The sequence below is a fragment of the Geotrypetes seraphini genome, chromosome 2 (genome assembly GCF_902459505.1).
Source record: "Geotrypetes seraphini chromosome 2, aGeoSer1.1, whole genome shotgun sequence".
NCBI classification, from domain to species: Eukaryota; Metazoa; Chordata; class Amphibia; order Gymnophiona; family Dermophiidae; genus Geotrypetes; species Geotrypetes seraphini.
The window spans coordinates 225,067,512-225,085,784 of NC_047085.1; the positions used below are offsets into that span (position 1 = coordinate 225,067,512).

Genomic DNA, 18,273 nt, shown 5'->3' on the forward strand with positions numbered 1-18,273 from the left:
CCTCCAGGAGCAAGAACATATAAATTCTTGGGTGAAGAGACCCCCAGAACATATCACCCCAGGTAGTGAGGGATCTGCATACCAAGTTTCGATCAAATCGGTCAAGCCGTTTATTATTTACTGTGAGAATGGCAGCTGAGTACATTTTTTCCATTGACATGAATGGGTGAAATCTGATTTTCTGTTTGTAGCTCCACCCACGTGTGCAGGTGGGCCGCGAGACCCCCAGAACATATCACCCCAGATAGTAAGGGATCTGCATACCAAGTTTCGTTCAAATCGGTCAAGCCGTTTTTGAAGCACTGTGAGAATGGCAGCTTTTTACTGTTTTTCCATTGACATGAATGGGTGAAATCTGATGTTCTGTTTGTAGCTCCGCCCACGTGTGCAGGTGGGCCGAGAGACTCCCAGAACATATCACCCCAGGTAGTTGGAATTACTGTGAGAATGGCAGCTTTTTACATTTTTTCCATTGACATGAATGGGTGAAATCTGATTTTATGTTTGTAGCTCCGCCCACGTGTGCAGGTGGGCCGCGAGACCCCCAGAACATATCACCCCAGGTAGTGAGGGATCTGCATACCAAGTTTCGTTCAAATCGGTAAAGCCGTATTTGATTTACTGTGAGAATGGCAGCTGTTTACATTTTTTCCATTGACATGAATGGGTGAAATCTGATTTTCTGTTTGTAGCTCCGCCCACGTGTGCAGGTGGGCCGCGAGACCCCCAGAACATATCACCCCAGGTAGTGAGGGATCTGCATACCAAGTTTCTTTCAAATCGGTCAAGCCGTTTTTGAAGTACGGTGAGAATGGCAGCTTTTTACTTTTTTTCCATTGACATGAATGGGTGAAATCTGATGTTATGTTTGTAACTCCGCCCACGTGTGCAGGTGGGCCGAGAGACTCCCAGAACATATCACCCCAGGTAGTTGAAATTACTGTAAGAATGGCAGCTTTTTACATTTTTTCCATTGACATGAATGGGTGATATCAGATTTTCTGTTTGTTGCTCTGCCCACGTGTGCAGGTGGGCCGAGAGACCCCCAGAACATATCACCCCAGGTAGTGAGGGATCTGCATACCAAGTTTCGGTTAAATCGGGCAAGCCGTTTATGCGTTGGCAGCTTTTTACAGTTTTGTCATTGACATGAATGGGTGAAATCTGATTTTCAGTTAGTAGTTCCGCCCACGTGTGCAGGTGGGATGCGAGACCCCCAGAACATATCACCCCAGGTAGTGAGGGATCAGCATACCAAGTTTCGTTCAAATAGGTCAAACCGTTTTTGAATTACTGTGAGAAAGGCAGCTTTTTACATTTTTTCCATTGACATGAATGGGTGAAATCTGATTTTATGTTTGTAGCTCCGCCCATGTGTGCATGTGGGCAGCGATACTCCCAGAACATATCATCCCAGGTAGTGAGGGATCTGCATACCAAGTTTAGTTCAAATCGGTCCCACAGCTTTTTACATTTTTCCCATTGACTTGAATGGGTGAAATCTGAAGTTCTGTTTGTAGCTCCGCCCACGTGTGCAGTTGGGCCGCGATACCCCCAGAACATATCATCCCGGGTAGTGAGGGATCCGCATACCAAGTTTCGTTCAAATCGGGCAAGCCGGTTTTGCGGAGGCAGTTTTTACATTTTTTCCATTGACATGAATGGGTGAAATCTGATTTTCTGTTTGTAGCTCCGCCAAGGTGTGCAGGTTGGCAGCGATACCCCCAGAACATATCACCCCAGGTAGTGAGGGATCTGCATACTAAGTTTCGTTCAAATCGGGCAAGCCGTTTTTGCGTTGGCAGCTGTTTTACATTTTTTCCATTGACATGAATGGGTGAAATCTGATTTTATGTTTGTAGCTCCGCCCACATGTGCAGGTGGGCCGTGAGACCCCCAGAACATATCACCCCGGGTAGTGAGGGATCCGCATACCAAGTTTCGTTCAAATCGGGCAAGCCGGTTTTGCGTTGGCAGCTGTTTTACATTTTTTCCATTGACATGAATGGGTGATATCCGATTATCTGTTTGTAGCTCCGCCCACGTGTGCAGGTGGGCCGCGAGACCCCCAGAACATATCATCCCGGGTAGTGAGGGATCTGCATACCAAGTTTCATTCAAATCGGTCAAGCCGTTTTTGCGTGATCGCGGCACATACATACATACATCCGATTTTATATATATAGATAATAAATGGCGGCAGTTAAAGACCTGAACAGTCCATCCAGTCTGCCCATTAGTTATTCTCATTAAAAATACATGATTAAATTAAAATGTCCCTTCTTTGATATTTCTGGACTATAGACTAAAGTCCACCTGGTATTGTCTTAGGTTCCAACTGCTGAAGTTGCCATCTAAGCTCACTCCAGCTTATCCAATCATCCCATTGTTTGCAGGATATCTACTGTAAAGTCTGGCCAATAACGTCCTCATATTCCAAATTAGTTGAGTTCCCACTGATGTCCTCCCCAGCCCATCCTACACTGAACTACCAGATATGGGACACAAACTGTACAAGTTTGTCCATTGATTTGGACTGAGACATACCAAATTAGAACTTATAGTTAGGCTGTAAATTTAGGCAGCATCTGATATCAGTTTTTTAATACAATAAAGAGATTAGGTTCTTACCTTAATAATATCTTTTCCAGTAGATAGAGATAGTATGCAGAACCATATGGTTATCCATGCTCATGAGCACTATATAGAAGATGTCAATCACAGCTTTTCATTCCTCTTCTTTCTCCTTATGCTGTGCTGCCCCTTTTCAGTTCATATCAAGCTGGCTTAAGCCCTAAATGAATGAGCAGGAGAAGGAGGGACATGGGGGAAACTCCCTGAACAATGTTTCTGATCAGCTCAAACATAGTTAAATAACAATAAAGTTTAGAGAAGAACAACAAAGAGCAGCAACTTTTCAAGAAAGGTCAACAAATGTCAATAAAGTAACCTTATCAGGCTGAACACTTATGAAGCCCAAATATTCCCCCTCAAAACCATATATACAGATTCTACCCATACTTAAAATCTGACTGAAAAAAAAGCTCAACTAGGGACATAACCCTTGAGCTGGAAGCATTGAAACAGGAAGAAAGTACATCAAAAACTGACAGGGTGGGGGGTTCAGCATACCATCCCTATCTACTGGAAAATATATTATCAAGGTAAGAACATAATCTCTTTTTCCAGTGCAATAGGAATGGTATGCTGAACCATAGGAATGTACCTAAGCAGTCCCCAAAGTATAAGGTAAGCTTGATGATCCTATGTGTAGTACTAAGGAGCCCAAAACAATATCCTTCCTTGCTGCTAAGTCCACTCTTTAGAATTTGGTAAAAACTTACAGAGTGACCCAAATCACTGATCTACAAATCTCCTCAGGCAGGATTGCTTGAGATTCTGCCCAGGAGGAGGCAATGCCCCTTGTCAAATGTGGCTTAAACGATATGTGAGGTTGTTTTCCGCAACCAATGTATGCAGAGGATAATGCTCTATGCATCCATCTGGAAATGGTATCCTTGGAAGCGGGTCTGGAAAGGATCGTAGCCTAAACGCCCTAGTCAGTTCCTGCATTGAAATCTTCGGGCTGCTGGTTGGACTTCAGTCGGACTGCTCCTCAACCCCCACCAACCACGCTGGACAAGAGAGAATAAGGGGAAAGTAAAAAAATCACAGCCGGCACTGTGAGCACCCCAAAGGAACACTATTGGTGACCTACAGCCTGTGTTCAAGCTCTTGACTAAATCAAGAAAGCAAGCAAATGTTGAGGGCACAGACCCTGAACTTCACAGATATTCAGTAAGCCGGCTGAACAGGTCCCCAAAGGATAGTTTCAAGTTTATTCAAAAATTTTATAAACCGCCCAATCTACCTTCTAGGTGGTGAACTTTATGTTAAAAACATATATGGGGTAACTATACATCCTTTGAAACAACAGTCATAATTCAAAACATTCAAAACAATACAAAAACAAACAGAAACAAGAGGGAAGAAGGACAGAACTACAATGTATCAAATAAGAAAGAGAACATATAGGAAAGGACAAAAGGGAGGGCTTTTAGGTCTCCAAAGCATCAAGAAAAAGAAATGTTTTTAGTTTTGTTTTAAAATGGTTAAGATTTGATTTTTCCCATAAGTGAACAGGAGTATTATTCCAAAGAGATGGAGCAGTGACAGAAACAACGGTTGACCTTATTGTATTGATTAACTTCAGAGATGGAACAGATAACAAATTTTTAGACACAGATCTTAAAGACTTAGATGAATTATAGGGAATAAGCAGGTTATTGATATATTCTGGTTGACTATTTTGCCAACTGCAGACAGAAAAGTCTGATCCTTTCCAAGCAGGCAGAGAAGACCCTTCTCAGAGGGAACTCTAGCACCATATAAAATGTGTGAAAACCGTGAAAACATCGTAGCATAAAAAGAGACAAACCAAGCCGATCAGAAAGACACCTTCAAGCTCACTTTCAGAAGGAAGAACTGAGGGGAGCAGCCCAGGGAGAAGGAGGAAGAGTGAAAAGCTGTGACTGGCATCTTCTGCACAGTGCTCGTGAGCAGCATGGATAACCCTATGGTTCAGCATATCATCCCTATTGCACTGGAAGCTACGTTCATATAATATTTTCCTTTACATAAGTTTTTCAAACTGCAAACAAGCCATTTTGCAATTTCAAAGTATGATCAGACCTACCCACTAACTACAATTTAGACAATAGAAAATAAAGGTCAACATTACTCCAAATTCTGTGAACTTTGATATTCTCCTGTATACTTGAACATTCATAAATCTAGATCAGTGTTTTTTTATCCTGTCTTAAAGGCTATACTGTAAATAATTAGCTAACTTTCTTATTGTAGCTTCATTAACTTGCTCCACCTATGCTTTTCTACCCAGGAGGGCATTTTAACAGAAACCAGAGTTCATTTTGGTGCATTATTAAAATTCCATTTCTGACTCTGAAGACAATTGATTACTTGTTAACTGACATGTTCTGAGGTTTGGTACCATCAAATTTTATGATCATGTTTTCTTCTTTTCCCATGCTGCTTCTGGCAGGACAACTAATTCATGTTTATTTCAATTCCCCACTATTAAAGGGAGAAAGTATTTTCAAAAAAATAGATCGCTCTTTGGGTTTCCAGGTAGCAAAGGTTTCAAGGGATTATTTCTCCATCTTTCAGACATGTTCTTCTTATATGGAGTTTTGAAAACAATCTCAAGACCATATTGTTCTGTAAATTTAGTAGTGATTCTACTTTACATTAGATATCACTCTTAATACCTCAAGAGCTTTTCCGGAGGGACGTAGACATCATCTTCCCAGCAGCTGCTGCTCCTGTCTCGTCTAAAATGGTAATTTCCCTCCCTGGTGCATCATGGGATACACCGGGGAGGGGCTTGAGGCTCTGATTGGCCCAGTGTGTTTAAGGCCCCGCTTATGGCCCTCCTATGGAAGGAGCTTTAAACACCCTGGGCCATCAGAGCCTCAGGCCCCTCCCCAGATGCATCAGGAAGGGTCCTAAGGCCCCCCCAAGGGGTTTCCAGACAAATCTCTCCTGCTGCAAGGGGGGTCGCGGCCGGGATTTTAGGCAAGGGGTGTTGTGATGCAGCGGAAAGAATGGGCATCTCTCCTGCTGCATCACAACATAGTGGGCAGCGGAAGAGTGTGGGCATCTCTCCTGTTGTTGTGTTTTTGGGTTTTTTTATTTTTAATGATATTGACAGCACGTTTTTTCTAGGAAATCCTCGCTGCTGTCTGCCGATCTTATTTGCATGCATGATTTTTTAAGAATATCACGGGTTTTTAGATTCAGTATTGGAAAGGCTGCTTTAGCAGACCGTCACTTTTTAACGCGGGTTTTTGAGAATCTCCCTCTGAATTTGGAAAAAGAGTATCTTAAACCTGAAAGGAATTCTATGAGCAATTGGAAGCATATGCTCTGCATGCAAACATTGGCATTACTATAAGATGCATTAGTGCACCCTGCAGTAAGTCTTTTTCCAAGTTTCCAAGTTTAATTTCAAATTTGATATACTGCCTAAAAAATTGTCTAAGCGGTTGACATAATCATATTACAATATTTCTAAAATTTAAGGGAGACGGGGACATAATTAAGACAGAAACAATAACGAGCAGGGGAGGGGGAGAAATACAATGTGTAATATTATCGACATACATAAATGGTTAATACATAAGGACAGGGCCGCCATCAGAAATTTCTGGGCCCCTTACTGAGCAATCCAATTGGGCCCCCCACACACCCCTTCCCCCCCCCCCCCGACACCCCCCCATTCTTCCAAGGGCCGAATACACACATACTTTTCTGCTAATGCTCCACCTAAGCCAGTCCCGTAAAATCTTCTCACGTCCATTGGGTGATTTGGCATAGAGGAGATATTCATAAAAAGAACATCCGTCAAGATCTTTACTCATAGACTGTGCCATTTGCTTTAAATCATCTTCCATCATTAATCCAAATTGCACAATTCTTTCTCTGTCTTTGTCCTGAATGGCATCTGGCCACATTGCTGGATCCTTCCAGTCAACAAATTTATGAGCAAGCGCGGAGAACGCATTTTTAAACAAATGTAGTTTATCCTTGTACTCCTTATGTAATTTTAATCATCTATGGATATGTTTGTATGTTTATTGTTCAAATGGTTTTATTTATTTCCCCAAATTTATTTTTGTTATACGCATTGAAAATATTTGATATTGTGTTTAATTCAAAATCTCAATAAACTTGAAACGAGTGCCCGTGAGATTGTGGAAGGGTTAAATACTCAAAACTTAGAAGAATAACAATTTACTTAAAGTTTTTGCTACGCCAGCTTTCTGGTATCTTTACATACAGTGGCGTACGTAGCATATGTAACACCCGGGGCCCATCATTTTTTGGCACCCCCCCATCTGTAAGAAAAACATGATTTTTAGTAACAAACCACACGTCACACATGAGTACCTAGGAAAAGGCAGCATCTTACATATTGCAGTGAGCAGTACATCAATACACCCATTGTAAAACTAAACAAGCCAGACCAATCAATCCTACACCATCAATCCTAACAGAAAACCATGTCTTTCGAACACACAGAACACAGAAAACACCTTCACCTAGTATGGAATATGTCATCACAAACTAACCCCTCACTCTTTTACAAAACTGTAGTATGGATTTTAGCCACAGTGGTAACAGCCCTGACGCTCATAGAATTCTGAGCATCGGAGCTGCTACCACCACGGCTGGCGCTAAAAAACGCTCCACAGTTTTGTAAAAGGGGGGATAAAATAGAAATACACAGTTTCAACGCTCTAGCTCAGAGGTGCCCAAACTTTTTGAGCTTGTGAGCTACTTTAAAATGACCAAGTCAAAATGATCTACCAACAATAAAATTAAAAAACACAAAGCACACTATACGCTGAGAAAATGTTAATTATCATTCCTATTCTAGGTTTTTTTCAAAGAGGTCAAGGCAGATGACTCTATGCATTGTCACCTCAGTAACAACCATACAAAAATAGACAATATATCCTCCATCCTTTTTATTAAACCACAATAGCAGTTTTTAGCGCAGGGAGCTGCGCTGAATGCCCAGCGCTGCTCTTGACGCTCATAGGCTCCCTGCGCTAAAAACCACTATTGCGGTTTAGTAAAATGGAACCATATTGTAAAATATAGACAGCAGATATAAATTCAGAACTGTGCATAGTAAATGAAGGGAAGTTTTCATCTCTGGAAATTTACCTAGTTAACTATTAAGTTATTTGGGCAAATTCCTTTGAAAACTGTGGTAATACTGCCTCCACTTTGCTAAATTTAAAATAAAATCATTTTTCCTACCTTGTCTGGTGATTTCATGAGTCTCTGGTTGCACTTTCTTCTTCTGACTGTGCATCCAATCTTTCTTCCCTTCTATCAGCCTGTATGCTTTCTCTCCTCCACACCTCATTCCCTCCCCCAACTTTTTCTTCCTCTCTCCCTGACCTTTCTTTCTTTTTTTCTGTTTCTCTTCTTTCCTTCTGTTTCCCTGCCTGCCCCCTTTCTTTCTTTCTCCCTGCCGTTCCCCAAGCCACTGCCACTGCCGCTGCCATCGGGGAATAGGACCCAAATGGATAACAGGCCCCAAAGCCGACGCCGACGCATGCTCTCCCTGCTTCGGGCCGATCAGTCTTCCTCTCCCTGACGTCAATTCTGCCATCGGAGAGGAAGTTCCGCCCAGCCAGGCAGCGATTGGCTGGCCCGAACTTCCTCTCCGACTGCAGAATTGACGTCGGGGAGAGGAAGACTGATCGGCCCGATAGATTAGATCGCCAAGACAAAGTGAGTCCTGGGTGATCGACTCACTTTGCCTTGGCGGGCTACTGGCACCCCTGCCTTAGAACACTGCCTAGGACCCTGGGGGAGCCCGGGCCCCTGAATGCAGGACTGGTAGTACTGCCCTGATGGCGGCCCTGCATAAGGAGATGTGGAGAATGCTCCTCCTTCCTTCATATCAACCCTAAATCTCTTCTTCCCTTCTAGTGATCATAACTCTCCCCTTTGCCTTACTATTCAACTCCCCTAATCTGTAATTCCCCTGCATCTACTGTGTAAGCATCCCCTAAATGACATCTTCCTGGAAATGTCCAGCAATCTTATACTGTAAATTGTAACTTCCTGGAAATGTCTAGCTACCTTATACTGTAATCCGCTTAGAACTGCAAGGTACAGACGGAATAGAAGTCATTTTTAAGTTTGTTTTGAATCTGTCAGTACGGGTCTTTTCATGTAAGTGCAGGGGTAATGAGTTCCAGAGGGTCGGTGCTATAACAGAGAAAAAAAATTTTCCTGATGGAGTCATAGAATATATGGCTTAGTGAAGGGATATTCAGGTTATTCCAATGTGTTAAGTTTAGCGCACCTTAGCAAAAGAGAGGAAAATGACTTAAGTCGTTTTAAAAGTAATTTAAAAAGTTTTCTTTTTAAAGATGCTTTTAATCTTTAAATTATGTTTAAACTTTATATTAGTTTCCTTCTTTGATTGCACTCTTCCCTCCCTATTGTTTTCTCCATATATGGTTCTCCTCTGTACTTTAAAAATACTGAATTGTAGTTCTGTTCCCTCTTACCTTTTGTATTAGTTGGTCTGTAAGTCTATTTGTCTAACCCATTATTCTAAATTTTCAATTGTGTGTCTAACAAGATGGCGGCCAGTTAAGTCATCAACTGTGCTGTCTCCCTCATCCTATTTTTTGTTTCTGTTTCATTTGGTCTAATTTGGTTTTCTTTGATTTTATTTCCTAATGGTTTTGCTTATGGTCTTTGTTCCTTTTATCTGGGACCTCCATTCTTGTTTAAGTTTATTTAAATTCACTTACTGATTCTCCGGTTTGACAGTTGCTTCGATCCGGTGGTTAAGGTGGCCTCTTGCTTGCTGCTCGACTTGTTCTTTGGTGGCGGTGGGATACGCTGGTCTGGGTCCTCAACCTTTCATCGAGGGTGTAAGAGATCTGATTATGGCTCCTGTACATTTCGGCTCCTGTACATTTCGGCTCCTGTACCATTCTTATTGCGTGCTGACAGCCGCGTACTCCTGCTTTTCGGCTTTTGATGTCGTGCCAGTGGGGAGGTGGACGACGCATCGGAGTGAGCTCAGAGGCAGAGCTTCTGAGGAGAGGACGGCCCCAGAAGAATCACAAAATGTGCAGCCGAAGGAATAGTTGTCCTGCCTGGAAAATCGCCTGTTCTTTGGAGGGACCGAGATCTTTGGAAGCAGCTGTTGGATCCGATGATGGTGGCAGTTGGCCGTTTAAAGAAGCTGATGCATCAAGATGATAGTGGCGGTTGTCTGGCTGTTGCAGAGGTCATCTGATCCAAATGACATGCCTGCATTTTGACATTGCCTTGACTTTGATCCATATGACTAGCCTGTATTTTGTCACTCATTACAATATCCTGGGGAACCTTATGACTGAAATATTGTTTGGTAGCTGGCTTCATATCTCAGGACTCAAGGAGAATACCAGCTTTCACTCCTTGGCATGTCATCTTTGAGAACTTCTAACATCAGATCCTAGTGTCTGACTGGAATTTACTTTATATTTTATACATTTTATTTGTTTTTTAATCCTAATTTAATTTAATTCACTGAATACTTGTTGGGATGTTCTTATCTTGTCTCTATCTCTGTTTTTTTTTTTTTCTATCTTTTCCATTTTTAATAATTTTCTCAGGTACTTTAGTTAGATTGTGAGCCTTCGGGACAGTTAGAGAACTTCCAAGTACCTATCTTTATTTATTTTTATTTTATTTTATCTTTAATGCGTTCTTTATTGTAAACCGCTTTGAACCTCACGGTATAGCAGTATATAAGAAATTAAATTAAATTAAATATATATTTTTATTAATTTTGTACCTCGCTTAGTAAAACTAAGGGCTCCTTTCACAAAGGTGCGCTAGCGTTTTTAGCGCACGCACAAGATTAGCATGCACTATAGCGCGTGCTAGGCCAAAAAATCACTGCCTGCTTAAAAGGAGGCGGTAGCGGCTAGCACGCGCGGCATTTTAGTGCGCACTAAAATCGCTAGCACACCTTTGTAAAAGGAGCCCTAAATAAGTGATTCATCAAACTCAAATAAAACTTGAAACTTGATTATGCCTCCCGTCCAGTGGAGAAAAGAAATCCCTGAAGGTGGAGCCTGTAAGCATGCAGAGCCTTGGTGAAAATATAGAAAAAACATCACTGAGACTTGAATTCACTTTCTGCAGTTCTTTAACAGAAACGTATGGCATGTCAAAAAGTGAAAATTAACCAAATTCTATGATACTCTTTTCTAAAAACCTGCGAAGAAACATGTGCTTCTGTAATCACTGGCAAACCCAGATATACAGTATACAGCCTTAATATAAAGTAAGAAACAGTTAAGCCTCCAGAAAGAAAATAGCATTTTTATAACTTCACATGAGATTGCCTTGAAAAATATATCGCTTTAGTAAAAACTGACTTATTCTATACCTGATGCGTGTAGTTTTGAAAAATCAGTTGCATGATTCATAATGTTCATTTCCCTTTTCTTTCCACCTGTTCCTATCAGAGGACTGTTAATTGATTTTTCCTTCTGTAGAGATCCTTCATCTGGATGAGATAGATTTCTATCTGTAGAAAAGCAAATAAAGCGTAAACTGAAGCAATGGGAAAATGCAAATAAGGCAGAATGACAACCAAACAAGTGATGTTCATCAGGGTTACAGAGAAAGAAAAGACGTTTCCCCTACAGATCGAAAGTAGCACACACCAAAAAGTAGGGCTGGGCCTGAAGGTATATAATAAAAACAATGCAGATGGAATTTATTGACAAAACAAAACAAGAAAAAGACCTACAAACATAACATAACATACATAACATAAAATCAACTTATAGACCGCATAGCCGTATGGTTCTATTCGGTTTACAAAAGAGTAACCTTATTACAAATAGAACTCTAAGGAAAATTAGCTAGCCAAAAATCTAGAGGATAGATAAGTCTTTTCTGAATGATTTGTAGTCTGGGGTCGTTTATCAGTTTTGCTGCCTGTGTGCCATTATACAGTTTCTCCACAACCATGAAAATTACTGAAAACATGTTTAAGATCACCACATAAAATATAACACAGGGTATTAGCTGGCAAAGCATTAGTGACTTGTTACCTTCTGAAGACTCCCTTTATCTTTGAGACACAAGATGGCAAGAGAATCCATGTATGTAGGAGAAAGGATTTGTTGCTTTGTTGAGCAGAAAAGTTTATGGGAACATTATCCATAAATATAACTGCTGAGGTTAGGGTACTTTCACCATTACCACTGATCAAGAGTTGGAGACTCTAAAATCAAGTTTCAAGTTTATTAAAATTTTGATATAAACGCAATATCAAATATTTTCAATGCGTATAACAATAAAAAATTTTGGGGGGAGGACAAAATTGAACAATTTAAACAATCGATGTACACAGTTAATTAGTGATACATAGGGAAAAAGGAGTGAACTACAATTGTTAAAGAAAGTAAGAGAACATTTAAGGAAAAACAACATCAGGAGGATAATTTAAAATCTGTGAGTAAGCATCAAAAAACATGGAACCTTACTTCAGACTGCTTATATCCCATATAAAATGTCCATTAAGATCACAGGCACTGAAAATGCTGGTGACAGGTCAAAAGCGCGCAAGACAATGGCGCGCGGACAAAATCGCACAGACAACTGAGCGCTAAGACAATAGCGCTCACAGACAATTGCGCTAAAGACAATTGCGCACCACTATATCTCCACGCAACACAATTGAGCGCAGCGACAACTCAGCGCGAGACAATTTAGCGCAAGATAAATCAGCGCAATGACAATTCAGCGCGCCACTAGAGGCCGCTTGCCGATCGAAGGACATGCGCACGTACAGCCCGTTAACACGTCATGTTACACGTGATCACGTCAACGCGTGTTCAGTATGATTCCCTTGACTCTTTGCATTTTCAATATAAGTCACGTGAATGCATTTTCGTTACTATGGTTACGTTACCTCATTATATATATTCTCAGAACAGCATTTAAATAGAAGTCACATGAATGCATTTTCGTTACTATGGTTACGTTTCCACATTATATATGTCCTCCAAACAGCCCGCCTTCCTTTCGCTGCCTGACCGTGTCCATTATAGGTAAAGATCTGATTTTGCTAGTTCTTGATCTATAACGAATATTTGTCTTGCGCAGATTTTTCTCACCTCTGGTGAGAGCGAACGTACTTCCACATTTCTTCATTTACTGGTATGTTTATATTTCCGGTTCACGCGCAAGAAAAGGGAGGGTATGATCATAAAACTCAGGGTTATGTCTTGCGTGCGCGCAATTGTCTATGAATTGACTATGAACTGTTTATATTGGGTATGTTGATATTTATATTTCCCGTTCACGCGCAAGAAAAGCGAGGGTATGATCATACAACTCAGCGCAATTGATTATGAAGTTTATATAGGGTATGTTGATATTTACATTTCCGGTTCTCACGCGCGCCGACCGTGTTTGTAAATGTCGCTGCCTTTGCAAGCGATACCAGATGCGTGCTACACAATCGCAACAAAAGCGAGGGTATAATTTTAAAAATCAGCCAAATTCACTATAAATTGTTTATATTGGGTATGTTTATATTTATATGGGTATGTTTATATATCATGGAATGCTCATCGCACATGCGCGCATCAATAGTCATTCTTGCATGGGAAGGGGTAAAACACGGACCTCACAGACCTTACGGATCTCGCGGATCTAAAAACGCAGACCTTACGGACCTTAATGACCTCGCGGATCTAAACCCGCACGTCCTTAAAATCCGAGGTCCACGCCACTTTTCAGGTCCGTGCCACTTTTAGTCTCTGGCTCTGACAGAGCTCTATGAGAATTTAACTCTGACGGATCCTAGCATGGGGAGGGAAAAGCATTAGGATCCGTCAGAGTTAAATTCTCATAGAGCTCTGTCAGAGGCAGAGACTAAAAGTGGCACGGACCTGAAAAGTGGCGCGGACCTCGGATTTTTAAGGACGTTCAGGTTTAGATCCGCAAGGTCTGTAAGGTCCGTGAGGTCCGCGTTTTACCCCTTCCCTTTTTGCACCCGTCTTGCGCTTAGTTTTCCCGCATGGTAAAAGAGCGAGAAGGCTGAGTTATGGTATTAAGATTATGTATCATGTGATGATTGATATTAATTGGAAGCATAATTGGATGGAGTTATAGAATTGAAAAGTAATAAAGATGTAAAGAAACATGTTGGCATGAGGTAAAAACTCTTATGCCAGCAACACTAGTATCTGAATATGTTTAATTTGAGTGTTGCATTATCTAATGATACAATATTATTTGGTAAGTCCATGAGAAAAAAAAATTAAAATATCAGCACTGGAGTCACTATTCAACATATAAGTAATAATTTGAAAGATCATAGTAGACTCAAGTATATAGTTTTGGGTGCAATTCATAATGTCACATTATCAAAATGGAAAGAACAGTAACAATAAAAAAGGGAAGTTGTAATAATTTTAATAAAATTTGGGAGCCATTAACATCTTACTGTAATGAATACACACTATTTTCTATTTAAAGATACACCGTCTTATAGTTGGGAGGGGGTCGTTATTATAGTATTATCATTCATATATGGGGAAAAGTAAGGGTGGGGAAGTGGGGTGGGAAGGGAGATACTTATTTCTATTATGTGATAATATAGGCAGATTGACATGTGATGTATTTCATTTTAATGTTTTGATTGTTATACACATGATGTGTCATTGAAAATGAATAAAGATTTTTTAAAAAACAAGCGTGTGCTCATGGTTTATAGTTTTATAAAGGCATTGAGTACCATTTTCTTTTGCAGGTATCATACATAAGAGGATATTCGCATTTACAGGTATATGCATAACTTCATTTTTTGGTTTTGCTAAATTGGAACAATAGGATAGGATAAGTAGTCTGATGGTAGGGCTTATTGGTGTAAACTTTTAGCTTTGGGTGTGTAGTGAGGGTGATTGTATACCATTGTTGTGGGTCCTTTTTTTGGGCCTCTCTGCCTTCCTTCTTTCTGTGCTTAGGTATAATGACGTTCTTAATCCATGATGGTTGGCAAGCCAGATTTCCACTATTAGAGGTATGATTGCAAAGGTAAGTACAGACATACTGTGTGTCCTGTTTGTAATATCTATGTGCTAACCTTATAAATTTTGCAGTCATTTGCTGAGGGATATGAATGAGTCTTGCAGTCATGTGCTGAGGGATATGAATTTGCTGAAACCCTAGTGTTGTCTAGAAGTTCAATCTTGGAGGCAAGGTAAGTACAGAGGTATAGGGATTTGTATGTCCTATGTATGTAATAACCTTATATAATCTACTATTGAAGGTGACTACAATCAACAGAGGACAGACATCTTCAGTCTTTTCCTGCCAGGGATCACACCCTTGCAGGTATAATTTGTTATGCCATAGTGCTGAACTTTACATATAGGGATTTGTATGTCATATGTATGTAATAACCTCATATAATCTACTATTGAAGGTGACTACAATCAACAGACTACAATCAAGAGACCACAATCAACAAAGGACAGACATCTTCAGTGTTTTCCTGCAAGGGATCGCACTCTTGCAGGTATATGATGTTGTGCCATAGTGCTGAACTCTACATATGTATGGCCAAACTCACCTATTTGACCTTTGCAGGTTTTTTTGTGTGCTGGAGGTTGGTGGGGGGCGAACATGAAGTTTGCATGCATGTTATAACTCTTGCAGGTACTGTTTCAGGGTCTAAGGTCGACTACAGTTCCTGAGAGTTTCATCGATATACTTCCAGTCTTACAGGTATGATGTTCTTTTGAGTAGTACACTCATGATATAGGGAATTGTATATAAATTGGAAGTCAAAATAGGATAATGTTATTAATTGTATGGTTTCAGGTGTGATTTGACATAGACTTGGAAGTAATAACTTCACAGCGTGGGAGAGAGCACTGAGTTCATGAGGGCTATCGTTATCGTCGTGACCGAGTGATGGCAGACGGATCCACGTCCTGGAGGTGTATGCGCCGTGACTGTGTCGGAAGAAGAAAGAGGCACGTCGATGGATCTTCTGTCGAGATAACGGCGCATGTGCATGCACCCAACAACGCCAGAATTGAAGCTGATCAAATTATGGGAGAGATACATGAAAGAGCTGTGGCTACGGTTGAAAAGCAGCTACATTATTGCCTGCATACACCTCCATGCAGAGAACAATTAATAGAAAGAGAAATGCAGGACATCTAACAATGGGTAATCCCAGGTGCATAAGAGAGATACAAATTCCTGAGCCGCTCCAAAGAAGCATACGTGGTGAACAATTACTGTTGTGAGATTCTGGTGAAAATGATGAAAGACGCATTTTCATTTTCACAACACAATCAAATCTTGAGGTGTTGGAGCAACATGGACATTGGTTCATGGATGGGACATTCAAAGTTGCCCCCCATTTGTTTGTCCAAGTGTTTACCATCCATGCATTTGTAGACAATCGTGCACTTCCCATGGTGTACGTGTTGTTGAACAGTAAAAGGGAAGAGGACTATGAACATGTGTTAAGGAAACTGCTAGAAACCAGAAACACGTTGGCACCATTGACTATCTTGATGGACTTTGAGAGAGCAAGTCTGCAAGCTGCCCACACAGTATTTCCGAATGCTACAGTTTCTGGCTGCCTGTTCCATCTGGGTCAATCATTGTGGCAAAGAATTCAACATGAGGGACTGACCGCCAACTATAGAGATGAGGAGAGAGTAAGATTGTTCACCAAAATGCTGTTAGCATTAAGTTTTGTTCCTGTGGATGATATTGCTGAGTGTTTCGAGACCTTGGAGGAGAGTCGACCAGATGAACTGACCCCGGTGTATAACTATTGGAAAGACAATTGCATCGGTAGAATGCGGCATAATGGGAGACGTGTCCCACCGTTTCCTATTCCTCTGTGGAATATGCGCTCCCGTGTGGAAGATGGACTGCCTCGGACCAATAATTCAGTTGAAGGTTGGCACCATGCATTTCAATCCTCTGTTGCATGCCACCATCCAACCATATTTAAACTCCTTGAACATATACAGCGTGAGCAAGATCACACAGAACAGCTACTTGCTCGATTCCAGGCTGGTAACCGCGCACCACCCAGCAGTAAGAGCACGTATGTGAGAGTGACGCAAAGACTAACAACGCTGCTGCCAACATATGGACAAAGACCTCTCTTTCAATATCTCCATGGTATAGCACATAATCTGGAACTTTAGAGTTTGTTATTGAAGTTCAGGTTTTCCTGTTGCTATGCTACAATTGTGTTCACTCAGTGATATGAACTTTGCTTTGACATGTCCATACGGTCTTCCCAAGCACATATGCTGCAGGAACAGATGAGAAACTTTGAAATGTCTATGTCCCCCTCTCCTTTTGGTGGCCCGAAAGCTAGAGGCCTGCAAACTGTTGCGCTCAGTATCTCTCCCCCAGGAGTTTCCCTGAAGCCCTCGTCTGGCCCCTACCTATCCTAGTATCCACTGCTCTGACATGTGCCAAGCGTGAAGATTTTTTATGCCGACCAAGGTAACCCACTCAAGCATACTGTACTCGCTTTGACATTTTCAAGGTGTTGTGGGTGGTGTTCAAAGGCTTTTTCCTTCATGTAGGGCAGGTCAGATTGTGTCTTGGATGGAGTGGCTTCAGGGATAGCCAGTATTAAGGAAAATTTGAAAAACTTGAAATTGTACATTTCCTCCCTTGTTATTGGTGGCCCAGAAAGTACACAAGCAGGAATGTCAGTTAGGTGCTGTCTCAGAAACCATGAGATGTAGAAAAAGACATGGCTTTAGAATGCAGCATGTTGTACATAACAGAGGTGCAAACTGGATGGTGGCAGTCATGTGTTGGCCTTTGCAGGACCTAGTATGCGTTAGCAAGGGTGCAAACCTGATGGTGGCAGTCATGTGTTGGCCTTTGCAGGACCCAGAATGGGTTGACAAGGGTGCAAATGTGATGATGGCAGTCAGGTGTTGACCTTTCTAGAACCCAGAAGCAGAGTCCCCCCAAGCAGGAATGTCTTCCCAAGCACACATGGTGCAGGAACAGATGAGACACTTTAAATTGTCTATGTCCCCTTCTCCTTTTGGTGTGCCAGACAGCCAGAGGCTTGCTAACTCTTGCGTCCAGGATCTCTCCCCCAGGAGTTTCCCTGAAGCCGTCCTCTATTCCCTACCTATCCTAGTATCCACTGCTCTGACATGTGCCAAGCATGAAGGTTTATGCCGACCAAGGTAACCCACTCGAGCATACTGTACTCGCTTTGACATTTTCAAGGTGTTGTGAGTGGTGTACAAAGGCTTTTTCCTTCATGTAGGGCAGGTCAGATGGTGTCTTGGATGGAGCGGCTTCAGGGATAGCCAGTGTTAAGCTCCTTCCCTCTTTCTACCCTTTAAATGTTGCTCATTTAATTTGAAGGCTGTGTGGTCTTTCTTTTTCAAGGGTCCGATAGCAAAATGTTTGTTTTCCACACATGGTGCAAGAACAGATGAGACACTTTAAATGGTCTATGTCCCCCCACTTATTTTGCTGGGCCAGACAGCCAGAAGCCTGCTAACTGTTGTTTCAACTGCTTCACTTAAACTGTCTGTTAATTTCCTCCTGATGTTTAACTGCTGTAACAACATCCTCCTCACTTACTCTCTCCCACTGATGTTGGTTAACTGCTCTGCCAACCTT

At 41.4% G+C, this 18,273-nt stretch overlaps 1 protein-coding gene across 1 annotated transcript in view; it reads right to left on the minus strand.

Annotated features, from left to right (window-relative positions):
• LOC117355910 (glutamate decarboxylase 1-like) overlaps positions 1-18,273 on the minus strand; it is a 135,731-nt gene that overhangs the window by 88,900 nt on the left and 28,558 nt on the right. The window contains exon 2 of the mRNA XM_033935024.1: positions 11,003-11,143. Coding sequence (XP_033790915.1) covers positions 11,003-11,143 — 141 coding nt within the window. The remainder of the gene's footprint in view (positions 1-11,002; positions 11,144-18,273) is intronic.